A 27,754-nucleotide genomic window follows, 5' to 3' on the forward strand; every position below is an offset into this window, starting at 1 on the left:
AAATATTTTCAGCACAGTACACTGACCAGTAGGAATGTTCATGCTCCCATAAGAATAGACGTGCGTCAATCACAATCAGCGGTCTGTGCCGGTGGTGTCGAGATCGCCCGAGCCTAGATGTAATTGACAAATTATATACAGCCTGGTACACTGATTTTCGTGTACGAGCAGACTGCAAGCTTCAGCATGCTATTAAGAACAATATATATATATATACAGTAGAGCCTCGTTGATACGTTCTCGTTACGTACATTTTCCTGGTGGCAACGCTTGCAATCAAGGACAAAAAATTACCCAATAGAGTTACGCTCATTTTTTACCAGTTCATACGTTCCCTGGAAACACAATTTGTCAGCACCAATGTTCAGTATGTCGCCAAATCGTGATCGTATGATACGTTTTCCAGCCACTAGATCCCGTGTAAACAAGAAAATGCGTGAGGCGCGTGCAATCAGGTACAGTATATAGCTGTCTGCCACAGTGGCTTTACTGCGATACTCGCCCGCCGATCTCTGATGAAAATGCCGGCGCACAATCAACTTCACATTTCGATAGCAGCAAATGACCGGGGTCATTGCATGTGGCATTCACAAACTGCCAATATTATTACGACAAGCATCTTCGCCTATATGTTTCACAGTGCGTGGTCCTGTCAAAAGCGTAGCGCAAATAGGCGATAACCGAAACTCGCCTACGTTCCCTATTGCAGACTGCGATCGTGCACGTTTTTCGGCCGCTAGATCCCATGTGAACAAAAAAAAAGTAACATGCGATTGAGAACAGATATAGCCGCCTGTCTTATGTGAAATCAATGCCATGCAGTTTCTTATTCCGGGTACAGCAAATCTGCGCCCCTGTCGTCGCACGCCACGTTCACAGCTATCGCCACCAAACCTACTGCGATAAGCATGTTCGCCTATCTGTTTTACAGTGCATGGTGCATAGTGCCATTGGTAGCATACTGCATGCTTTTAATAGGCGATAATCCAAATGTGCCGCTGTTCCCTGCCGCAAGCGGTGCAATGCGGGCATTACGTCTCGCTGCAGCGACATCCGGCGCCACCCCCATCAGCTCGATTTCTTTCGTTCGGTTTCCCGTCACCCTCTTAAAACACCACACAATAGGAAAACAACAAAACGTGTCTCGCGCTTCAACGATCCGCATGACACTTCGCATCACGTAGATGTAAACAGTAGTTGAGCCTGCCAAATTGTTAAGTTAGTTCAGATCGCACAATTTCCTGGCTAGTACATTTTTTCTCACGTTTTTTTTTCCAGTACGTATGAACGAGGTTCGACTGTATATGTAAATTTATATATATATGAAGATTGCATACGATGACCTAATGCATTAAAGCAATGTCAGCTATGTTTCTGCAACTTATTTGCTGTTCACTCACCCATAGGGGGAGAACACTCCGACTTCCTTTACTCTGCTCTACACACTTCATTACTGTCAGAATCATTGGGTCTGACAGTAACACCGAGTGGGTCTGACATCGGGTCTGACAGTCTTACACCGATTGTTGATGGGTCCACAAAAGTCCCCTACTACTACCAGACAGCCTGAACTAATGATGCAAGAGGGCCAATGTCAAATGCTACGGTGGGAACAGCTTCGACCTCGGATTCACAGGCTGGTATCCTGTCCTCTATTCCATACCATTGGAAGTGGAGTGGTGCAGAACAATGCCATATCATGGGCAGGGTATTGCGACCGATTGGACGACTGTGATTGGCCACAATACAGTCATCAGATTTCCTAGACAAGATGCCTAGGGAATATGGCGGTATTAAAAGCACGAGAGACCTCTCGTGCAGTGGGGCTGACGTGTCCAGATGTGACCTCGGACGTTTAATGTGCTCCTGCATGGAGTGGGCTTCCGTAACTGGAGCCGCGTAGCTAATGCCAAAAATAAACCCTTTATCCTTCATTCCTTCTACCGGATGTATTCGTTGATGGGCTTGGTGGATTCCTGGCCCAAAAGCCACCTCGAACCGGAAAATTGCCCTGACAAAGATAAGTTCTCTTGTCAGAGTCACTCCATATTCACAGGTTGAGCTCCATCCACATCAGTGACACTTTAAAGGGCACTTCACCAGGTCGGGCCATATTTAGCTGACAAGCACAGAGCATACAATGCGCGATAGATCATGTCTGCAAAGTATTACACTGCTACGCGCTGTGAAAAGATCTGAAATGTCAAACCGAACGCCGTTTTCCCTTCTTCTCGCAGCTGCCACGCTCCAAGCTGGAGGATGACGTATACGTGCTAGTGTGCCTACGCATGTGTGTTTGCTGTGACGTCGCTTGTGGTTACATGTGACTTCGAGAATTATTCTAGGCAACATCTGTTATTTGTGTAATATGTTGCTTGAATAGACAAATTGAAGCTTAGAGAAATAATAAAACACACAAACCGAATGTCAGCATGCTTTTGCTTTACTTCGCACCACAGCAAGAGAGATGTACTCCCGTTTCGTCTGCCTGTCCCCACTGTCCTGCAGTCGCATGCGCAGACACTGTGCGGGATCATGTTCTGTGATCCGCTTGCATCTGCCATAGTATCCATGTATCACTGTCGTATAGCGCCAGTCAGGTGTCCTCGTGCACAGGGCGCGAAATCGTGCGCTGTGCGAAACGAGACAATTACAACAGCTCGCGTGCGATGCAGTCAGCGGAAGTGGGCCGCGCGACAAAAAAGTGAGGAGAAAAAAAAAATTAAGGCGGGGCCTGTGATGTATGCGTCACATGATCCTCCAGGCCCAATATAAGAGAACGGAGGGAAGGAATTTCGTTTGCGGAGGCCAGAAAGGGCAAGTGGAGAGAGTGTCTCACTTGGCAGTGGAGCTCGCCTGCTGAAATTACGGGTTCGCGGCACTGAAACATTTCTGTTTCGGCTTTAATGAGTTGATTTGAAAGATTTTTGTGGCAGAACGCTCCCTAGAGGACACGTAACAACTTCTAGTGTACTATAACCAAAATTTCCTATGGGACCTGGTGAGGAGCCCTTTAAGGAAAGTAGGTCACTCTCCTCTACAGTTTATGGCAGCGGTGGCTTAGTGAGCGAGCATCCCCATCTTATACGGGAGGTGCTGGGTTCGAATCCTGCTGCCATCGAAAACTCACCAATTTTTCTAATGGGCAGATAGGTCTGCTGGGGTGGTGCTCACTTACTTGGGGTGGTTCGTATCTGAAAAGGGGGCCCATGCCTATAGATTTCTAGCTGCGGTCTTTGGGCACCCCTTGTCCAACCACAGACAGCCTTGGCTCAGAGCTTCCACTGCAACTGTGGGACGCAGACTATAGCTGCTGCTGAGTATCTGTCGGTAAAATAGGTGCATATAAGCATGCTCCCTACCAGATACTCAGCCATTAAGGGGACCTCAATGCTTAGAAAGTAATGTTTCTCCCCAACCTGAGGGCATCCCTGCCTATAATATGTGCTTTGGTATACCACATGAGAAATTGCCACCATGAAATTGATCCACACACCACTTTTTTACAGGGTTTTGTTGTATCCACAGGGTTCAACAGGATTTGCGTGGCATGGGTGCCTTCCCCAAGCACAGTTCACCCCTAATGAAAGCTGTGCGTCAGGCTTGGAGACGCATATGCCCATTTGGATAGCCAATGCATAAACAAAAGCAGCGTGGTTTTGCACCCACGTCCTTTTGCAGCCAAAGTGGAGACTCCACCATGGGGCCACAGCTTCAGTCAAGCATGTGCTCAAGTCAGCATAGCATTTATTCATCCAGGAAACAAGCACAAGGATATCTCTGTGTAGTAATGAGAGTAAAGGTATGCGGTCTAGCATGTTCAAATTTCAAATTCTTTTTTTCCATGATGCACATGTGTATTTCACATGAATTTGTATCTACTTTTTGTTGCCCCTTGTTTTATTTGCAGAATAAACATGTCACTAGATGCACTTGCACTCATGAATGTGCAATGTCTGCTGTGTCATGATTAGGTGGTTTATAAAACTATGCTGTGCCTATTGCAACCTGGTGTTTTGAGCCAGCGGTGCGTGCCCAGCAAAAACGGCGATTGAAGACGACGAAGACAAAGATCTCGCGCCAGCTGAAGAACCGTCCTTTCGTGTCTGACATTTTCGTGTCTGGCTGCTGATACTGTTGCTTACTCTTGCCTTGGCGCGTGACAATATACACACATGCACACATACACATGTGTATACACATGTGTACACACACAAACAAACACTTATGCAAGCACATTAACACACACAAATACACTCGACTTCCATTAACTCGACACTGATGGGACTGACGAAATTGACGAAACTATCCAGAGGGTCGAATTGAACAACACGCTGAAAAAATACCAAAACATACCACACTGAATCGTTTGCCAGTATTTGCCTGATTTTAACATGCCCCTGAATAAAACAGACGCTTGCTTTATATATGTCTCAAGTAGAAAACTAACATAGAAATGACTTAAAGCTCCTAACCAAAGTAGAAATCTAACGCACACCTGATTTTTTAGAATGGCAGCCAGTTTCCTAACTCAGCTTTGCTGCAATACAGTTGTGCTATGCAGTAAAGCATTTAAACACTGCAAATTCGGTTTTGCGTTTGTATTCAATTGCACCGTGCAGGCAAATTTCGGCCCGAATTTCTTGGGAAAAAAAAGGCTGCCATAAGGGCAGGCACATGCATGATGACCGGTCAAGTTCAAATTATCCAGCAAAGGCCAATTTTAGAATCGAAATAACAAAATATTGGACCCATAGAAACCCCTGGGCGCTGGCCGGAACCTTTGGTCGGGATCAAATTAACTGAAGAATCAAATTAATCATAGTCGAATTAACAGAAGTCAACTGCACAAACACACAGAGCATACGCAAACACACAGATGCCCACAAGCATGCACAGCACACACAGCACACTAAGACACCATCCCTCACCTGGTGGAAGATCAGTGCTTGACTGATAGAGCCCCAGCGAACAGGTGGCGAACGAAGATGCAGCACAATGACCAGCACCAGGCAGATGATGATGGCAATGGCCGCGTACAGCGGGCTCACCACAAACATCATTGTGCCACAGCCCAACAGGCCCAGCAATGAGCTGTGCCATGAGAAGTACTTGAAGGATGGCCTGCACGACAGCACAATAAGGACAGGCCTGTTTTTAACACTTCGCCATGAGCTAGCAAATAAAATCAAAACGTGTTAACTACAGAGGCAACTGCCAATACATGCTCAGCAGCAGTATGCCATGGGTTCAGCATAGGCAGCCTTTGCCTGCCCGTCCATCGCACCTCTTATTGTACAAACATCAGGGGCCATATTCTCAGATCTCCGCTTTCGGGGATACTTTCACTTTCACGAAATTTCATATGACTAGCACCTCAGCACCGACGGGCAACTGTGTTCTTGGCACTGTGTCAAGAATGCTGTCCTATCACAGTGCCAGGAACATATTGACCTATAGACAATGAAATGCCCAGTGCTATCCCTGCAAAATCTCACGAAAGTGAAAGTATTGCCACAAAAATCATCATCCTGGCATAAACTCAAACACGAACAATTCTGAAACTACTCCGATGCACAGTTTCCTTTCCAGGTTCATCTGCATAGGTAATAGTGGCTTAATTCAGACTTCAACACATATACCCGAGACTACTCCAAGCTAAGAAACCGGCTATAAAGAGATTACCTGTCGCACTTTTATGTATTTACGAGTAACAGACATTCTGATCAGTCATTTCCTGTTCGCGTTTCAATTTATGGTGGTAGTACATGCATAGCCACCGTTCCAGTGATATTCATTTTACATTGGATTCACATCACAGACAGCACAGCTTGTATGTAAACGCCACAGGCAATTCGCAGGATGTGCTGTCATTGGTAAATAATTAAAGTGCACCCTCTAAATTTTGCTCTATTAATGCATTCATTGATTCTGTCCACTTCTGTAAAAAAAAAATTTCGGGAAATATAAAACAAAACATACAGTGTGCATGTTATATCTAGCTGGAATGTTAAAAAGAAGAAAAAAAGCTTTCAGATGGCATAACGTACATGCATAAGACTGGAAATTAAGTTTATACCAGAACTAAGCACACAACTTATGAGGGTTAATCACTCGGACGACTGTCAGATGCACCACAGTATGACATGAAAAGAAACATGACCAACCGAAAGTTGGGCGCCGATGCCAGGTCGAGAGCGAGGCAGGCCAAATTCGTTGACAGGTATGACAGCAAGAAGAAGACCGACGTCACCTGGGCTATGGTGTTGAGGCTGCCTATGAATAGAATCAGCTACGGAGAGAAACAGCACAGTCAGGGTGACAGCCTTGTCACACTACACAAGTGTGCAACAATATTTTTAGAATGATACCCCAGCACTCTCGCTCTCCTTACTCGTAACTTCCACAAAAGTAATATGGAGCTGACCTGCAATCATTAACTACAGCGTTTTGCTTAATGTCTACACACCTTACGTGAACATGCACAAAAGGCACCGCAGAACTGCTACACACAGGGAGAGGTTTTGAATGAAGACTTATAACAGGCGAGGACACAAGAAGTCACCTTCAGCTAAAGCTTTGGCATATTTCACTTTTCCAGTAACTTTACTAGGAGCATGTCACCAAGTACGGCGGTGACTGTGTTGTTGCTACAAGGGGTAATAGCCTGGCAGTCAGTGCTGTCCATGTATTGTAGTTATACGAGGAAGTGGGAACCACCATGGTGATAAAGTCTGCCCAATTCAAATCATGTTGTTGTTGTTGTTGGTAGACGGCACCCAAGATGAATGCAGCGGAAACTAAACCTCTAGCTCCATGAAAAAACTCTGCTCATATGCTACTGTCCATTTTCTGGAGTACTTGTCATAAGAGAGTAATAAAATGTGGATAGAATTTCTATATGGCACCTGATAACAACATGCAAGTAAGAACTGCACCCCCTCCCCCCCCCCCCCATTTTACTGTTATCCAACCACTTTTCAGCATTGAGAGAGACGTACAGCAATGTACCCGCCTAAGTTTTTTTCCTAAATGTGCTCACACAGGTGTGCCTAATTGATTCTAGAGGCTCTGAAACGTTCCTATGTTTTTTGTTGTTTCCTTCTCCCCTTTTACTTGGTCAGCAACTTCAACATGTTACGTCATCAGAAAAATTTTCATTAACCTCTCGACTACAACTGCTCCCACAGTTCACAGACTGCCACATCTTATCATTTGAAACAGCCTTATCAAAAGTTGTTTGCAACATGTCAACATCGACATGCCGACCAAAAGAATTGCCCTGAAATGACCACTCAAAAGGAAAAGCAACATTTCAAGTGAGGGAGCGTGTCCGCACCCTGTTGTGTAATAAGAAACTTAGAACAACATTATCTGATGAGTTATCTTAATTTACAGTGTTCAACAATCGCTTCAGGAGCCCTATGTAAAGATAAATATACACGTATTCAACGCCCCCATAAAAGAAGAGGACTTAAAATGTCATGACGTTTTTACCCAAGTAGAGTTACGCAACCACCATATTTACTTGCATAAGCCACAAGATATTTTTTAGAAGGGCGGAAAGCTGGGAGAGTTCGTATTCCATAATAACGAAATATAGTGCGACACACAAAGGACGAAGTTATTTTTTTCCCCCTCAGAGATCTCGAATGCGTACAGTTCTTACACAAATACTCATGGTTACCTGCTGAAGATGTCTAATGTACCAAAAGTGTCACAGAAAATATGTAACCTCTGATGAGTCAACTCAACAGGCAAGTTTTCATTCAATAATCATCACTTTTGCTAATGCCATCACCACAGATAGCCTGCTCTAATGAACGTATTCATGCAAAGGCGCTTTGATCAAACATCTTTTCCAAATTTTTCTGACCTCGAAAGTGGGGTGTGCAGGCTTATTACAATCGACGACTGATAATTCGGACTCCACAGGGTACATAAATAAGTCCAAACTATTGAATATCAGAAAAAAATAAGTGTAGCCAAAAAAGATCATTTTATTTTTGCTTCGTCTCCCAACTCCCTTCCATTGCAGGAACCCGGCCATCCCACAGCCTCCGCGGACCAAGAAGCGCTCCATACGCCACACAGGTGCCCTGACTGCGACATGGCTACGCGGCCATCCGCAGCCCATCTGTTTTGGGAGTGCCAGCGACACGCTCAACAGCGGGACCACCACCTGAGGGCGGTGCGAGTGTCGTCCTACGAGGAGTGGATTAGACCGGCAACTGGATCGATGGATTCTGACAGGGCCATTCTGGACTCGCTCTTGGCTTTCGCCAAGGACGTGCAGCTCCTAGGACGGCTCTGAATACGCCTCCCCCTCCTCTTCCTATTCCCCATTATAGGCCTTCGCGCCATCCTTCAATAAATACATTTTGTCATCATCATCATTTTTGCTTTAAGGCCCCTGTGCAAGGAATAAGTGGTTGATTCGTTGTTGCTTGCACTTTCGCTTACATGCAACTAGGTATGCCTGTATTTCTGCCAGTTTTGTGCTGTCGCTGTACGCCAATGCAAGGACTACAAAGGCTCGAGTCCGTGTGTGAAGGCTTTGGAGCACACAGCACATCCTCATCACCCGAGTTAGATTCATTGTTTGACGGTGCGAGAACTTGCTCAATTATATTTCGTCATAGTTCAGTTCAGCACACAACACCGCACTTTCGACGTCTGCAAAGTCTTTAAATGTAACGGCAGCAGAAATAAGCGCACTGAATCGCAGGTCATCAATGATGTCCGCATTTGAGCGCATTCTGGTAGGCGGCAGGTTCAGGCTCTTCAGTTGAGGAGTCATTCAAACTGCAACTCAAGACTCATTCAGGAATTGAGAGGGCACTGCTGGTGCCATTTGATGCAGCCTGTCGATAAGTTCATGAGAAAGACTTCTTGGAGCCAGCAGAGCGCTGTCTGGAACGCAAGTTAAACAAACAAGCACAGAATAGCGGAACGGTGTCTGAAAGGCAAACTCAACAAAGAGAACAGCGAGAGCAGGCCATGTGCGGGGTTGCCGGAATAGGATGTGATGATCGCCATGTTGATGCGACCTATAATTCAGGCAAAGCCTCCAAGACTGGCATTTGCAGTTAAATCTCTGAGGCGTAGTGCTGCAACCAAGGCAAGGCCTCAGGGATTACCGACAAACATGTGATCTCTGAGGCCATACTTGATGTATCAAGTCTCTGCAGCCATACTTGATGCCTTGTCGAGGTTGACAGAGGAGATAATGTCGGCAGAGTCGGCATTAGCCACAGCCACGGACGGAGTCAAGATAATAGACCGTAGAGCTGGCAGCTGTCCGAATTACCGCGCATGCCCCGATTATCGGTGTCCGATTTATCTGTCGGCGACTGTACCACTAAGGCAGGCCGTACACGAGTAAATACGGTAGTCTCCAGTGATCTTGTATTAGAATGCTGCGAATATAGTCCTGCACTCCACGTGAACAAAAATGAGGGAAGGAAGCTGACCTGCACAAGAAACCATGAAGTGAAGACTGCTGCCAATGGATTGCTCTTGTAAACAAGGATGCTGACTGGCCGCAGCACAAGACCTGCATTCAGAGACAAACATGCACCGAGCATATCAGAAACAGGAAAAAGTTAAATTAAAGAGCTCACGCTTATAGTCATGGTTTAGTACTTATTGTGCACAGCTTATTGAAAACAGGATCTCACCGAGTGGGGAAGAGAAAGTTTGGCAGGACGTACCGAAAAGTTCGTCTTTGCTGAGCGCCTCAAGAACACGTGATGCACCAATGAGGTTGCTGAGGGATGCTGACAGGGTGGCAAAGAAGATGCCAATGGCCACAAAAGGCGGCCACAGGTCTATATACTGCATGTACAGCACATTGTTCTGCAGCAACAGCCTGCGCACAGGAAAAAGATTCATGAAAAAAAAAAAGAGAAGTCACAGTTAGTAACTGTTTTGCATACCTGCCAACCTGTGAACTTTCAAAATTTCATAAAAATTCCGTGACCAACACAACAACGGGAGAAGGGAGGGAGGGGGGCAATACCATGAATTTCTTTTAAAGCTTGCCCTGAGCATTCACCCTTGTCGCGGGGTATGTACATAAATACTCTATTAATAGCATTCCTTTTATAACAATATATTTTTAATGGCCTATTAAAGCAGTTGCTCACATAATCTATGGCCTGCTGGAACACATATGCAACAGTACATTATCCAGCGAAATTTTTGCTGAAGAAATGAAGATAGCTCGTGTTGCTGTAATATTTAAGGGTGGAACACAAAATGAGCTGAATAATTATAGAACAATTTCGGTATTGCTGGTATTTTCTAAAGTGGCTGAACGCATTATATATAAGCGTCAATTGTTTTTTGCTGGATAAAGGCATTATCTCGGATAAGTAATACGGTTTTCCGAAGAATAAATCAACCAAAACGGCATTATTAAGAGTCAGAGATACAATTACAAATAATATTGAAGAAAAACATTTTACTATTGGTATATTCCTAGAGTTTCGCAACGCCTTTGATAGCACAAAACATAACGTACTACTAAGTATCAAGTATACGGCATTCGAGGCATAGCATTAAAACTTATGCATGGCTACCTTGAATTTCGATTTCAGTATACTTCCTTAGAAGGGTACAGTTCTGAAAAGAGCATAATTAAATATGGGGTACCACAAGGCTCCATTTTAGGGCCGTTATTTATTATTTATATGAATGACAAAACAAACGTTCTACTGACAGATGAAATCATATTGATGACACTAATATCTTTTTTTCCGGAGTAGACTTTCACGAACTGGAAGTTACCGCAACCCATTGGTTACGAGAGCTTAGAAAGTGGCTATACCTAAATAAACTTGACTTAAACACAAAAAAACAAGTTTACAGTTTTTGTTCCAAGAATAAGCAAATAGATTACGATGGAAAACTTTTTTTATTGTGGATTGCAAGTTGATCATGTCTCAAGCCATTCGTTTCTGTGTGTTACATTTCATAAAAACCTAAGCTGGACAGAGCACATAAATGAGGTACGCACTAAGGTTGCGCGATCTGTTGGCTTGCTACAATGGAAACGATGCTTTGTGCCTGTCAGGCTTCTCAGACAACTGTACTTTTTGTTTGTGCACTCGCATCTTAGCTACTGCATATTAGTACGGGGAAATGGTAATAAAACAGATATAGAAAAATTGGCAGTAGTGCAATGACGAGCTCTTCAGTTGCTTAACACCTCAAAACAATACACAGGATCTTCTATATTAATGATGCACTACAACATTCCTAATATTAGACACTATTACAAAACAAAGATCTGCATACGGCTACTTAAAGATGTCTCCAGCAACTTTAAACAATTTTCAAATCGTTACCTGAGTACAGACACTGGATACAGCCTGTGTAGCACTTCAATAGTAATGAAGAAACTAAGGATCAAATATGCCACGCAAACTATCGAATATGAAACTATGTGTTTATGCAATACATGCGCTAACATTGTTCACGAAGCTATAAATTGTCGAACTATTCACAAATTCAAATATGCAATGCAAAACATACTATTCTCTGATCACATGTTTAACGAATGTTAATGGAGTTTTAAATTGTTCGATGTCAATAGTGATGTTATAAATGTTATATTCTAAATGTATAACTTATGTAGCAGAATGTTTTTTTTTGCAATGCTGTATTTATTTATTTGCTATTTTGCCAACAGTTGATACTTTGCAGTGTGCTTAAAATTTTGCTGTAAATAGTTTTAATGTTTTCTCTTATTTGTTGTATTTGGTTTTATTAGTAGATACTTGTAAACTGCTACTTCTGCTGCTCCAGCCAGGTAAAGGCCTTAGTCAGGAGGTCTACGGCTACCTCCCGCCTTACTTTGCGGGCAAACCTTCTATTTGTTTTGCCCAAATAAAGAACTTGCACTAAACACGCAAGCAGCAGAATATGTGTAACAGCACAGAGGGATGAGCAGAACACTTCTTTTAGATCACAGCGACATTTCAGAGACTTAAACTGTGCTGTTGCCGATGTCGTCTGCTTCAGAAGCTCGTATGCATGAACTCGCTTGAAGCTACTACCTCTCAGCTGCCCTCTTACCACCAGAAGAAGACTTCCAACAGTAGGGTCAGCAACCACCAAGCGAAACTTTTTCACCAAAAGAATTTACTTTGTGTAAAACTTGACAAGACATTTGTAAAGTCGTAGAATGTGCCCAAATTCGTGAACATTATGAAAAATTTGGGCGAGGTAGCAGGTATGGTTATGGAACCAGTGACTGAAATATCACTGCACACAGCGAAAACCAATGCATTCAGTAAAGGGCTCCACCCACAAAACCACAATGCAGCTGCGCCTCCGCGCCTCCGCACTCCGAAACACAGTTCTTGACAGACGTCGACATTGAGAGAATTTTGCCTCTGCCATGATGTCACGGAAATGAGTGAATGTAGCTTGTTGGCACATCTATACAAATTCTCTCATTTAGACAGCCGTGTGCTTGCCACTGCTTTCTCAGGTTGTCGCCAACTATATAGCTGAATTGAACCAGTTAACATGCGCTAAATAAGTTGCTGAGAATTGACTGCACCTGCAAGCGGCTCCGTTTGCAGACCTTTAGCAGACCTTTAAGGAAATTTCCTTCTCAACAGACGAAGCAATGGAGTAAGGATTCAGGGATCACTCACTGACAGACTAAAGGAATTTAACATCTCAAGGCAAAACAGGGGCTACAAGGGACCCCATAGTGTGGGCCCGTAGACTAATTTTGGCCATTGCAGTTCCTTAAATGCATCAAAATTATGATACTGTCGCTTTCAATGTGAGCTGAAGCATGTGAGCTGTGACTGGAGCATTCTCCTGGTAGAGCTGGTAGCACTAAAATGTGATGCTCTTGAGATAAAAGTGGAGAGGGCTTCATCACTCAAGCAATGCTCATACTCCCCTTTCAGTCACTCGCTTTCTTGACAGAGTGATAAGACAATAGCACCCCCCAGCAGCTATTGCTACATCACAAGAAAAAATACAAAAAGAAAGATAGAAAAAAAATCAAGAGCTTAATTACAAAGCAAAGGCTGTGGTGTGCCATGGTGAATCACATTGTGTTAAGAGCTAAGAACATTGCACTGCTGGGTGGGGCAGTGTATTATCGGTCAGCAATTAAGCATAATTACTACAGCACAAACAACAGAGATGAAGGGGAGACATGGAATGACAGGATCATGCACTGGACCTTCGTCTTCGTTGTTTGTCCTGCAGTAATTATCAATCAACACCAACCGGCCCAATTCCCAGTTTTCCTCAATTAAAGCAGACGACGGAAAGCATGGGGGCAGGCCATAATGATGAAAATCTCTCCACCGTTTTTCTAGAGAGCGTCACATGTTCGAACCAACATGTTACATTGATCAGCAGTTCCATGAAAAATGTTAGAACCAGCAGTTATAACCAGAGATTACTCAGACTGCGGCTCGCATGTTGCAGCTCATGCTGAATGCAATAGTATGAGAGCATTTCTGCAATGCTCCCCCACCAAAACAGTGCCACTGTGGATAGAGATCAAACACACAACATCATGCTCAGAAGCCTCTGAGCTACCACAACACAAAGGCCATGTCAGTGAAAGAGGAGCTTGAAAACAATAGGCGCATTAAAGGCATCCAGAAAGGTCCCTATTGCTTCAGGTCCCTGCATCACAGGAACTACCCCAGCACTAGGGCACATCAAGTAAGAGGCAATACAGTATGTGGTCATGACCAGTGCAGTGAAGTGAACTTGCAACAGCGTTAGGGATGCCGACCAACCTGGAGCAGGTGCCGGCTGTCAGGAACATGAGGACAACGTATGTGACGAAGGTGAAGCCAACAGCAGACAGGGTGCCCCTGGGAATGGCCTTAGCTGGGTCCTTCAGCTCCCCTGCACAGCAAGCCACCAGCCAGCATGAACACATAAACTGCTTCTCTATGTCAACTGTCAACCTTCTGTGTTTTTTTTTTTTCGTTTTCTTTTTTTTTAATTATGGAATTTTACGTGCCAAAATCAACCTTCTGTGTGTGCAAGCACGCTGACCATTACATGCAATGCACAATGTAGAAGAATGAAGAGAACTTTAAAGTTCTTCAAGTATAACTTGTACAACATCTGAGATTAGCACAAGATACTTAGTGTAATGTATGAGCAAGAAGACAATAAAATTAAAAATTACATTCTAGGGCTTAACATACCATAACCACAATCAGTTTGTGAGGCATACTGTAGTGAGGGACTCCAGATTAATTTTGACCACCTGGAGCTCTTTAGCGTGCACCCAATGTACAGTACATGGATGTTTTTGCATTTAGCCCCTATCGAAACGCAGCTGCTGTGGCTGGGACTTGACCCCGCGATCTTGTGCTTAGTAGCACGACGCCATAGACACTGGGCCACCATGGCGGGGTAGCAAGAAGAAGGAAGGTAGCCGAGGGCTTTAGTAACAACTTCCCAAAGCCAACAGATATAGAAGCGAAGAAAATCACAGAAGAAATTATCCTTTCGTAAATGCTTGTGTGCTTATATTTAAAGGGCCCCTGAAACGGTTTGGACAAGTTTTGTAGATGCGTAGGGTACAGCTAAAGTTAATCATTCGCACCACAATTTGTCTGAAGCAAGCTATGGACAATTACAAGTTACCTTCCTCCATAGCCATGCATTTTCTCAACTCGGGGGCCGAGTGATCGGGGCTAAGCTCTGCCTTCACTGGCTCTGCGTCATGATGACATATCGTCTCATCTACTTCCGGTTTTCTAGGAGCGAGCGCACGCTGCCTCTCAAATCTCTCCACCAGCTGCTTGGCAGTCGACCCCAAGCAAGAGCTATTGAAGCAGCGTGCATTGCAAGCATTCTGTTGCAGTGCCGAACATGTCTGGTATTCTAGTAACCACAGGTGAGCTGGGCATTTCGACAGATGGTTGGAGGCATAAACTCAAGCTGATGAAGGAACTTTAGCGCAGATGTACAAGAGCAACTTGATCGGTCTGCACGGTCCAGCCACCTGTAGGTGCAGAGCTGAACCAGCCAAACAAAGAGCTAATATTGCTCTACCCAAATGTAAAACATTTTAAACATTTACAAAAACAATGTGTTAACGATTACACTCCTGCGAAAAATTTACACCAGCAGCAAATAACAATACACTTTGTTACTGCTACTGCATTTGGTTGAGCTCTGTGCCACCAGGTGGCTTCACCGTGCAGATCATTCACATTTGCGCTTCTGCTCATCCCGTGATACGGCACAGTCAAACGGCCAGGCCTTGTCCCCTTGCGCTTGTGTTTACACGAATGCCAGACTCACGAAATGCTATTGTGGCAATAATCTTCCAGTGGAAAGTGACAGCCACAAACGTGCAAATCTTGGAGCCGATCGGATAGCATCAGTCCAATGCGCTGGAACCACTCCATTCATCTGCTGCCTTACAGAGGGAAATGATGTTGCAGCTTGACATATTGCCAGTCACTACGTTTGCAGCTCACAACATAACAAAGGCAAATCGTAGTGCTCGCAAAAAGACTGAGACTGACATTGACTGCACAGCTCTCATCAAAATGGAGCATGTTGTTACACAAGCAGACAACGCTTGCTGTATGTCAGAAGTGCTTACGTGTAGTGAGAAATTGTTCTTGTGCTTTCTCTTTCTGTTACTTTTTTTTATAGGAACAAATTAACTAACAACCCAACTATTACGAACAACATTTGTTCACCATAAAGTTGGAAAAATTATTGATGATGCGCCCTGGGCAGCCAACTAGATAGCTCGCCCTACTACGTCATTAGGGCAATTTACGTCAAATGGTTAGGGGCAGCTGAAAATTCAGCCGAGTAGTATGCTGCGATTGGCAGTGATGTACATTTTTAAAACCTTATAATAAATTACATGCTTTACGCAGAGCACTTATATACGTCAATTAATGATCAGGAGGACCTATTTAACAATTGAGTATACTTGTACAAAATCGTCAAAATCATTTCAGGGTCCCTTTAAGTGCACAGTAACAAAGCCCAAGTGGTGCAAAACTATTCCGGAGCAGCCCTCCACTACGGCGTCCCTTACAGTCCACTGTGTTGTTTCGGGACATTTAACCACACAATCTTTTTCGAAAGACTAAATCCTCCTGTACTGATTACATCTGACTGTAACCCAAAGTGACGCACTTTGAGAGGCTAAGGACAACTTAGGCCATGCCAAACAGATAAATTATACTGCTCTAATGCAACAATTATGCCACTGTTACTGAGAATTAAGGTTTTATAATTGAAAGAAATTACATAAAGTGTGACACTACTATTTTGTGGATGCGGAACCAGCTCCCAGTGATACAGTATTTGGCAATCCTGATGTAGTAAATCCTTCCTAACATACAAACTCCATAGGTGGGGGGTGCCACTCCCTGGCTACGGCACTGGGGGATGTGGATTAATTTTGACCACCTGGGGATCTTTAATGCATGCCTGAATCTAAGCCCAGGAGCATTTCTGCATTCTTTCCTTAACAGCAAGCAGCCACTGTGACTGAGAATGGAACTCATGGCATTGTTCCTTAAAAACACAATGTATAATACAAATTGGCAACCGGAGGCACTGCAAGTGAGACTTACCAGACATGTTTGCGCCAGCCATGATGCCTGTGACACCGCTGAAGAGCACGCCAAACACAATGGGAAACGTGGTCATGGTCTTTGTGGTGTAGTCGATGGTGTACGAAGCTGGAACGACAGATATGAATGATGACACAGCAAGCAGGTCTGCCAAGCAAAAGCATGTCTGCTAAGGTTCACAGTGCCCAATCGCCCTTCATAAATTTGCCACGACTACAAGCTGGCCAAGACAGTTTGCAGGGCCTTCAAGGCATCGAAATTTAATTCACGGTTCACGTTTTATTGCTAACGGCTTGATGAGCACAGAACAATGGTTCTCAATGACAAATGCATCAGGACTGCTTGTGCGCAGGTGAAAACAATGCTAAAGCGGAGATTACTAACCAAATGTGAAATTTATTACAAATACAAACTAAAACAAAAAAGTAATACAGTAAACTGGAGGGTGAATTAGATGTGTTCCAATAAAAAAAAATGGACAGCTCAACTGTGGAACATCCAACACAATTTGCAATGCTCAATTTTACTGCACATACATAGAACTACATAATACTGCAATGCATTATTTCTCACCAATTGCTTATCGAGTAGTAGACTGTCAAGTGAAAGGAATACGTAGACCTATGATTTAACGCAATGTAACGATTTTCTTATGTAGTTTGTGTAATTACAACGTGAATCCTGAACCACATCAATAAAATTAGGCAGTTCTTGACATAGTTATCGGCCCTCCTCTTTTCGGTCATACAAGGGCATGTAGTATGCTGCATAAATAAACATGTAAACAAACCACCTAACTAATCAATTTAGATGGTGGAGATCAGACAAAGACATTGAAAGTACAATGGAATCTCAATGAATGAAAATCGCTTAAATGGAACTGCCCCTTAAATGGAACACGGTGGTCATGGTTGGTTGGTTTCTTATTCATGCAACTGTATTCAGCTTTGTCTCTCAGTAAATGAAAGTCTTGATAAACGGAACCAATTTCCCTGGTCCCTTGAGGTTCCATTTAAAAAGAGTCTACTGTATATCATAAAATGGAGAGGGCTATGCAAGCCATGGAAATCTGTTCAGGTGCCACGAAGTTGCCTGAAATCACGACACAAGAACCACTGCTAAGGACGACTGAACACTCGCGCCCTTGGGATTTTGCATCTGTACTTCACAAAAACAGGGATCACAACTCACACCAGATGTTGTTAGTGAAGGTGACCCAGCTGAACCCAGTGTACGGGGCATGAGTTATGTTGAGTTCACGCATGTGCTGGTTCTCCTGGGGCAGCAGGACGTCGAAAGCGGGCTGCGCCAAGAAGCTCACCACCACTGACAGGGCCGACACGATGACCACGCCAAAGATGACGACCGTCGTCTTGGCAAACATGGTCGCCCCCACCAGGCATACAATGAGATTGACAAAGTTGACGCCCGTGCCATACAGCAGGTTGTACCAGAAGCCCTCGGGCAGAAGGCGTGCCACCCCGCCTGAAAGCGAAAGCAAAGCACAATAGTGCTTTGAAGACCCTTCAGGGTCCTCCACTGTGTTCTGTGATTCTAATGCCACAGAGAGCACAAAGAACAAGGGGATCCAAGGGACTCGATTTTAATGCAGTTATCACGCTTAGGATGCTTCATGCGATTTCTAGTATTTTCTGTCCAAGGATAACCATTCTCCTTTCCTGCCAACTCAGGCCACTGGGATGTGCCATTGGGTGTATATATACGTGCCGATTTTCAATGAACCTCTTTGATGCCAAATTGAGTCGCTGGGTATGTGACACAGGGTATGCTCCACTCTACATAATAATCATCATAGTAATCAAGGATAGATGCATTACCAATTTGTTTGTATTTTTTCATTTTTTAGCCACATATACAAAGTAATAGACAATGAAGATAGATGGGGACCCAGGTGAAGTGTCCCCACTTGTAGCAACTTGTCTTATTGTCCTCATTTATTTCCCTTTACGTCGTTATTTCTAAATTTCAATTGAGCATAATGATTAACTTCCCCTATGATTTCTCTGGCTTCATTGTCTGTATCTTTGTATGACACCACAGTGCTCACTTAACATGCACAGACAGCACGAAACAGCCTCGAATGCTGTTCTTTGTTTACAGCACTGGCAAAGCAGACGGGAGCGCAAAAAGAAGGTTCCATCCACATGTGCTAATTCAAGTCAAAAGATGTATCATGCATTCACGCATTCAAACACAGACATACATTCAAAGGCAAAAATAACTGCATCTGGTGAGAAAACACTGAAAGAAATGGTGGAGGAGTAGGTGCACAATTGATAAAAAAGAAGATTTTGCACATTTTTGCGTCTTGACTGGTCCCACCCGAGGACTGTGTTCTAAGCATCGCAGTGAAGTCATTTTCTTCTGCTCGTGCGTGAAGTTCCACACAGTATAATTTCTTAAAGACAATGCTGCAATGACTAAGTGAGTCTCAAACACCTTAGTTGTGATTGTGTTGCTTGGCTTTTTGTTCTGTCAGTGTAGTGTTGCCTCTGTCGCAAGATGCACTGATGCTCCAGTTAACATTCATCAGGACTGCACCATCAACATATTGCCGCAGAATTTGAGGATGTAATCCTCGAAGCTGGTGCTAAGTACAGGATTCCTGATAAATGTACGTAACTTATTGGTGCTCAGCTTCAATACTGCAAATAAAACATCTGCCCCGAAGTGCATAAATAAAGGGTTAAGTAGAGGGGGTTCGTTATGTAGCTAACATTACACTACGATTCTTCATGCAAATAATGTCCACCTCCAAGTAATCCAGATGATGTGACAGATTGTGATGCCTCCCATCTGAAATTTTTAATGAGTCTGCTTCTATAAAAATCCCCTGGTATAAACATCCATGGCTTATCACAGGTTTGTTGCCACACCTGGTCCAAGCTAGACGTCAGGCTGCCCCGAATTTAGCGCCCACACCAAAATTAACGCACCATAAGGTCGATTTAAGAGGACAGCTCATTTAGTTTATGTGCAACAAAAGAAAAACCACCAACTTAAGCAAGCAAAAGCCTTCCTTAAAGTTGTGATAGCTATGCCTCGAGATTCTCTAAGAAACTGCAGACAATCCTATATTGATTAGGATGCTATATATAATTGTCACCTTGGTAACAAAAATACAAGCAATAGTGGAAGCTTCTTCAGGCGGCTGCTAATAACACAAAGTTGATTATTTATGTGTAAAAGGCTTCGCTTTCTTTTTTAACTCATGGAACACACTCTATATGCCTGCAATGTGCAGCTTCATGTTGACTGCAGTTTTCCTTCTGTGCTCTTGCTCGCTTTATTCCTGTAGTTAAAAATGCAGTTCAAGCAATTCATTCAACATATGCCTTTTCAGATTTTTCCGGCAGGTAAATCATGCATCCAAGTCAAAGACTGAGCCACTTCTTGTGTTCAAACAGATGCTCGCATGACAAGCTAACACATGCAAGTATTGCAGTTTCCTAGCAACAGTATGGGCATGCACAGCTGAAACAAATTGTAGAAGAAAAATCATTATTACAGGTTGAGAAAAATGCACAAAAGCACTTACCAGATGGGCCAAAGTTGTTGACCAAGCCCTCTACGCATCCTGTGATATACAGGGCACTGGAGAAGATGTTTGCAATGAAGAACAAGGTGCCAATACTGCCACCAAACTCAGGTCCTAGGGCTCTGCTGATCATGACTGAGGCAACTGAGTCAAGGCTTTCTCCTCCACCATAAACTGAAACACATTACTTGAGACTCTCTAAAGGATGCAGTTTACAAGACTGTGATATCTGTTCTTGGTGCAGAGTTATGAACCTGTAAACTTTGAGTCATTTCTTTTACTGATTAATCCTTTAAAAATTTTACGCCCTAATCAAAATTCGGCTTCATGTTTTCAGTATAATTACACTTCCTCTATCAAATGCAAGAGATTTCATTGAAATTGGCTCATCAGTGTTCTAGTGAAAGCACTTCTGCCTTGTGCATGTATTTGAATAAGGAAGTAGAACTTGGCCTCAAACTAAAGTTTTCTCTCAACTAAAAGATGCCTACATGTAGTCAATAATTATACTAAAGGAGTCTGTAAGAGGTACTGCGACGTCTACCAGAGGGGGAGACAAATCCATAAGTGTATAATATATAGACTAAACAGGGGAAAAAAAAGGAAAAAACTGCATCGCAGTATTCTTGCGCATATCATGCATCGGAAATTGCTGGCCAGTGCCACAGAAAAGATACAATGTGGGTCAATGTATGTAGTGGTCAATCAGACCTATTTGCAAGCACAAAGTGGGACACACGTTATATCAGCCCTGGCAGATTCCTAGCGCAGTCAAGCCCATTGTCCAGCTTGGAAAGGTTTCAGGAGACTAAAGAAAACTACTTGGCCCTGCGATCATCTTATCAACTCATCAAATACAACACGTCCCACTGAAAGCGCGCGCTTTCAGCATAGGGCAAGTCAAAAGATAAGGCTCCATTCTGACCTGCAAACTTCAAGAGCTATCGCTCCTGTGCTAGGCACCTTCACAGATAAATGTCAAAAGTAGCCTAGCACTATTCATAAAGTGCTGATAGGTGGATTACTCTAAATAGCAGTGTGAAAGTCAAGACTGGCAACACTAAAATACAGTGTCGTCGCCTTATACACAACTTTTTTTTTATATGCGACAGTTGTAAAGGATTTACTGCCCTTTTACCCGTATTTTTTATGTTTCAGACATCCCTTATAAAACACAGCCCTACAGAATTGATATGTACCCTGAATCACCTGAGATAACGTGAAATACAGAGCGATCCAAAAGTAATAGAAGTAAAAATTTAATAGTTTGAAAAACAAGTCAACAGCTGTAAGATGCAGTTTTCACAGAAATATAAAGAGAAGCATAGGATCTTTTTCTCTTCAATTAAATATATCTAATAGTCAGAGCAGTTCGATTCATAACTGACAAGTGTCGCTTCAGTTGTGTCATAACAGCGACACAATTTGGTTAAAGAATGTAACTACTCTAGCTATAAGACTTTCCCTTATTTAAAAAATCCCCTGTGTATACTGTGAATTTCTATGAAAACCACATTTGTTACTGTCTATATGCTTTCCAAAATTAATTTATTTCTCTTTCCGTAACTTTTCGTTTACCCTCTATTTCACATAAATGCAATGGACAAGAAAACTACAAGCCATGTCACACATGACAGAGGTACTGCTTTAATCGCAGTTTGTCATGAGGTAAGCCACATGACGCTGGCGGCCATGTGAAGCAGTCAGGCAACTGCGTTCACTCACAAAGACATACTTCAGTTTTATCGGCAGGTAAGATAAACTGTCCATGTATCACACAATGGAAGAGGAAAAGGAGAAAGCCAAGCACTTTCTCACAAACATAATCAGCATTGTGATAAAAGACATGTTCTTTGCCACAAGTTGAAACACACACAAAAGGAAGAAAGACACATAGAAAAGAACACAGGCAAACCACGTTTTTATGAGATTAAGATGCTTGGTAGAAGCAGAAATCAAACAGCACATGAGCTAATGGAAGCTTATTATATAAGAAAGAAAGGTTCAAGTTGTATTAGCGATATATCTGTCTTGCTCCACAAATTGTAAACGACATTGTTCGACCGCTGGATAACATAGGTTTTTGAATAGCCTGGCATGCATGTATTTGTATAGATATTACTGGGTCACAGCCCAATCTAAATCGGTTGGGCCGCCTGTGTTGTCTTCCATGTGCCTTCCTTTTGTGTGTGTTTTAACTTGAGGCAAAAACATGTCTTTTAGCAAGCACAAACTAGGCCAACAAGCAGTTCGGTTGCAGCATTCCGATACTTCCCAGCACAATAGCTTCAGTAAAAATAACAACAACTGCTACTGCATGCATAAATATAAAGCGTACTAACCAGTGTTGCCAAATTAGCGGTTTTTCCACTAAATTTAGCGGGTGAAATTGTTGTATTGCGGCAGGCAGAATTTTTAGCAGCTAGCAGTCTTGTTAGCCTTTTTGCAGAAGTTTTGGGTGGTTCTACATTTATATTTCTGAAGAATTGAAGTTTTTAAAATTATACTCTTTTCTATGAGAAAAGAGAAAGAAATGCTACAATAACTGAGAAGAGTTGTTTTTTAGAAAGAACCCGAACGCATATTTAAAGAGTGATGTGTCAGATTTCAGTTTCTTCTGCTGAAACAGCACCAGCAGAGATTATGTGACATCATCTGAGTACTGAGAAAAGTTTCAATGCTTTCAGTTGGGAATGCTGCGCAAGAAGTTAAGCACTCGTTGGTGCCCTGAACGCAATTTCTGAATCTGCGGCAAGAAATAATAGCTGCCATTGAACTGTAATGGCAAAAGCTCACTCTCGTCAGCTGGAGCAGCCATGGGAGCACAGCTGCATTCTGGGACGAAGTCAACAAATACGGGGATGCTTCCGACAAAATTCCCTTCTTCGAGCTGGTCGACTTTGCTATATCCATGCTGGTGCAGCTCTGCTTGAATGCAGAGGTAGAACACATGTCCAGTCAACTGAACATTATCAAATGTAAACAGAGGAACAAAATGTCAACAGAGATGCCGAATGCCATGTTAGCTGTTCGAGTCAGACTGTGAAAGCTGAGCAAATGCTACTCTAGCTACGAACTGCCCGCAAATGTAGTGCAAAAGACTGGCATGATCAAAGCGTACGTCGGTAGCAGCACTGAAAGCCCACCAGGAACCAGCAGTACAAGTCGACAGAGAGCCCGCTGAGTAATCGACAAACTGAGACGCAGCAGGCGACATATTTCTGTGAATGAAAGAACCTGTAGTCAGTGAGCAGCTTCTAGTAAGGAAAGAAAGAAGTGCTTTAAATAAAGTTGTGTCCACAGTTTCTAGCCAATAACCAAACAATTTCTGCCTCGTCAGCTGGGGAACAAGTCTTTTGAAATTTATTTTAAACCTACAGAATGCATTCAGGACACTCCTGCAAGTGAAAGTATATTTGTAGTAGGTAGTCTCCAACCAGAAAGAAATTAAATGCTTTCTTTTTTTTTAATTATTACTGATATTGCTTACAGACTGAATAAAAGAATAAAATGTGTGGAAACGGACTGGATGCAAATATTGAATTTAGCAGTTTTTAGTGGGTTTTGCGAGTTCTTGTGGTGGGTTTTTTATTTTTGAATTGGCAACACTGGTACTAACCTTGCTTTCTCAATGAAGGTTCGCAGCATATCTTTCACAATGTCTCTCCTTCAACGCTTATCCTACAACGGGTGCCAACACCTTAAATGTATGCTGCAGAGAATGCAGATCTCTTCCAGAAATATTTTTTGCAATTTATTTATAATGCTGCCATTTAGAAGCAATTGCAATCATAAGTAATGTAGATGCCAGCTCTGCAATGTAATTGAGGCTAAGTATGCTAATATGCAATTGTAAGCTAGGTAATTTGCAAATTTGTGTATGCAAATATAAGGAACTTGCATGTAAAAGGCCGAAATCTCACGATCAAGAATATCTTACATTTTCTTTACAATGTGATAAATTAATTGCAATTGCAAGTAGTCATTGAAATGTAGAAACTCCAGCTTCAGTTACGTCTAGTACAAGACTCCCATGTTTCAGCTGCCTTAGCTTCACCTGAGTTTACTAACAAGTTATACAAGCCTGATTATACCACCAGGTCTGTTATATATTCACCCATGCTCTGCTTATTATGTCAGAATGGGAAAGTTCTTTTCTAACCGGCAGTGCCAAACAGGAGTGAATAAACACAATTTCAATAATGGGACCATGGTACAACAAAAATGCAAGAATTCTTCACTGAATTAAACAAACGGAAATAATTTTTTTTATATTTGGGTGTTACACTGACAGTACCAACACTGTAATGCCTAACACATCATACATGCGAATTGATGCATATGCGACTCAACACATGGGCTATATTAGTGTTTTTGATATGCTAGAACAAGTTTTCAGTTGTGTATAGTTTGACAAATGAATTAGTAACTGATTAATTACTATAATAATTAGGTTCTAGCTCAAATAACATGCAATTGCTTTTTCTTTGTACAAACGCATGCACCATGGTCAGAAATAAAGTGAACAAGTGTTTTTAATTCTCCTTCAGGAAGAACTGTGTTTGAATGCATACTGCACTTGACAACTCCATTTGTACAACTAATGATGAAGCGGGGCGTCAGCAGTACGAAAGGATACAGTAGGCACCTCCTCCTTCCACGGCACCATTTGTCGAGATTGCGCAGATGGACAGTACGGTGAAGAAGAGGATGGAGTAGGCAAGCACAATTTCAACCAGGCACTCTAGCAAACCAGAATGACCTATTAGGAAACCTGTTATGCAAGAGAAATAAAAATAAAAAGTGTGAATAATGACTGAAAAACGAAAATGCCCTGCATTCCAACAACAGACAAACATCTCTCGATAACTAGAAGCCTCAAACACAGCAAATAGAGGCGTCAAGAGTTCCTCAAACAAAACTTGCAAACGTATTGTAGGACTGGTGCACTACTTAAAAATAGTAATAAAAACAAGTAGTTAAGCGTGCATACATAATGAGGGTAATGAATGGTGCCTACTTGTCAGGCACAAGAATAATTATTCCGCCGAAGGGCATTTTGCCCTTCTGCGGCATGTACATGCAGTTTTCAACCATTAAAGCGGAGATGCCGCAGTATTTAGGCATTCAAGCAGCTATGTATTTACAACTCCACATTTTCACACAGCTTATTTAAATGTATGGGTGCGTGTTCTTTGGCCCATAAGAACATCATAAGATGCCTCAACGTAATTGAAAACGAAACAACACAGTAGAGAGGAATAAAGGAAATGCCAGCTATAAGTGCAGTGCCAACAATGAATGCAACACAGCAGCATGCGCAAGGTTCATGTGCATTCAATCAATCCGGGGCAAAGCGCTTGGGCTACCGCAACAATCACTGATTTCATTATTACCACACGCATTTTGCTCACGGACGCAAAAGAGAAAAACGCTTTCCGTAAACGGCATACTTTATTGGGAGAATTGCTGGTGCAGGTGTAACCTGACTGCGAGGTCACATGAGCAGCCCACGGCGACAGCTACAGCTTTACGGCCAGTGTACGGCCTTACGATCTTTTAGTGCCCCGAGATATGAAGGATGACCAAACGCTGTAAAAGCATCACGTCACCGCGCATAAGGCAAGAGTGTAGGCATTTGCGAAAACTCCCGTCTCGCACTGCGAAGTCGGCGACGCAGATACCTGACCGAAGACAGCTGTGAGCTGCGAGCCGTTTACGTCACGTCGACGCGAGTGAAAGCGATTATGGCGTAAAAGATTACGGAATCGAGCGAGGGTCGGCCCTCCGCGTGTATCCGCATGGCCTCGGTCGCGCCTCCTTTCTTTTTCTGCCCCCCCGCACAAACGTCAATCCGCCACGCTGATTACAGCAACCGCGACATCCGCCCATTCATTCGCGGCCTCACCGAAGCACACCATTTCTTCATAACACTCTGCAACAGTCTGCTGTCGGAAACAAAGATTTTTTTTTTTCTTTTTTGTGCCCGAGCTTTCCTCCGTGTCTTGCCTGGCACAGTATGCTCCATAATCCAATCAGTGGCGGCGGACTTGAAAGAAGACCGCTTTAAATTCAGGCGCTGATCAGGCACCACCTAGCCACGCCAGCCTAATCTTCGACAGGGCCGTCAGCTGCTCGCGGGGTTGCCGCGCATAATGCCGCTATTTTACAAACCACTAATTGTTTCGCCTCGACGCCTGACAAGACGCGCCCCGCACAGGTGCGCTCAAAGTGCCGCCGCGTGCTCGCGCGCTCTGTTCCCTGAGCGGCGTACGCATCCATCCTCCGCAATGTGGCCCGCCTGCCCGACGGGCCTGCTTGTTCGCGTCGGACTTCTCCCAAGTTGATCGGGCTGTCCTGTGTGCGAGGCCTGTCATTCTGATCGAAGGCCCGCGCAAGACACGGTTCTACTGTAACGCTCTGCTCACGAGCGAGTGACTCACTTCCTGAAAGCCCTTCGCTCCTTGCGTTGTGGCGACCCCCGTAAATGGGCCTCCGCGCGCTCTCTCGGCAAGAAACGACGGGAGTGGGGGAGGCCTCCATACATTCTCTAGCGTGACGGGGCTAGCGCTCGAGAGAAGGAAGAAAGAAAGATAAATAAAAACAAAAACGAGGCTGTTTGGTCGCGATCACGTACCGATCCGTAGGAACAGGATCGCGCTGAACATGGAGAGGCAGACGGGCGTGAAACATCCCGAAAACGTGGCGAGTCGGCGCGTCGACGGTGCCTGACAGGTCGTCTGCTGGGGGCTCTGCGTGCCCCCGCTCAGGCTGCGAAACAGCCTGGTGTGCCGAAGAAGCGGCGTCCTGTCGTTCGGTCGCGGCGCCTGAACGACGCCCTGCGCCAGCGACGAGAGGGAGGCCACCGAAGACGACTGCGATGTGACTGATGCGCTGTTGTTTGGGTCCGTCATCTGGACGACCACGACGGGGTGTTCGGGCACTGCGAAGCCTAACGACGACGGCTCGACGAGCTTCTTGTGGTTGTGAGCCATACGCTCGTAGGGGTCCGCACGACGAACAGGAGATGCCTGAGGCGCAGGGGAGGCTCGAGCGACGGCTGGTTGCGCCTGTCACCGCGGCAGCGGCAGGGTCGGCGACGGGTATCACCTGGGACCCATCGGGGGCGAGCGCGCCTGAATACGCGCAGCCACCTCACCGATCCAGATCACTTGGCGTTCGAGTCCGCGGCTGCTATTACACGCCTACCGTTACCGCTGCTGCTGCTGGCTGCCGTCGGACGCGAACACTGGACGTCGACATAATGCTAGTCTTTAGGAAAGAGCGTCAGATGGCAGCACGTGCTGCAATTGTGTCGATGCCGCCGAGACACCTGCTGCTGTCGCGTCCCGAAGCGCAGGTTCCGTTGTTCCGTTCGCGGGAAGTTTAAGACACCCTACGAAGGGCTGTTGGATGGCTCACCATCTCTGTCTCCTGGGGTTTCGGTCACATTGGATATGCCATGATAAATTAATTAAAATACTAGGTGAACCTCATCTGAATGCTTTGTTAGAATCGCCTTCAAGCTTCAAGCGTGAGCCGCGTGAGTGTGCAATGATGGTAGCATATATCGCTTGTGTAG

The 27,754-nt window shown here is 44.0% G+C and overlaps 1 protein-coding gene across 4 annotated transcripts in view; it reads right to left on the bottom strand.

The window, feature by feature from the left end:
- Window positions 1-27,433, bottom strand: part of LOC142575713 (solute carrier family 12 member 9) — a 38,580-nt gene extending 11,147 nt beyond the window's left edge. For 2 of the 4 annotated variants that reach the window (XM_075685281.1, XM_075685280.1), the window contains exons 1-10: window positions 26,810-27,433; window positions 24,812-24,946; window positions 20,173-20,307; window positions 17,805-18,098; window positions 16,614-16,721; window positions 13,785-13,896; window positions 9,714-9,871; window positions 9,474-9,556; window positions 6,168-6,292; window positions 4,932-5,124 (exon numbers count right to left, since the gene is read on the bottom strand). In XM_075685281.1, the coding sequence (XP_075541396.1) occupies window positions 4,932-5,124; window positions 6,168-6,292; window positions 9,474-9,556; window positions 9,714-9,871; window positions 13,785-13,896; window positions 16,614-16,721; window positions 17,805-18,098; window positions 20,173-20,307; window positions 24,812-24,946; window positions 26,810-27,167 (1,701 nt within the window). In that variant the 5' untranslated portion in view covers window positions 27,168-27,433. The remainder of the gene's footprint in view (window positions 1-4,931; window positions 5,125-6,167; window positions 6,293-9,473; window positions 9,557-9,713; window positions 9,872-13,784; window positions 13,897-16,613; window positions 16,722-17,804; window positions 18,099-20,172; window positions 20,308-24,811; window positions 24,947-26,809) is intronic. The other 2 variants (XM_075685283.1, XM_075685282.1) reach the window with 1 other exon arrangement.
- Between the last annotated feature and the right edge of the window lie 321 nt (window positions 27,434-27,754).

Source organism: Dermacentor variabilis, chromosome 3 (assembly GCF_050947875.1).
Source record: "Dermacentor variabilis isolate Ectoservices chromosome 3, ASM5094787v1, whole genome shotgun sequence".
Taxonomy (NCBI): Eukaryota; Metazoa; Arthropoda; class Arachnida; order Ixodida; family Ixodidae; genus Dermacentor; species Dermacentor variabilis.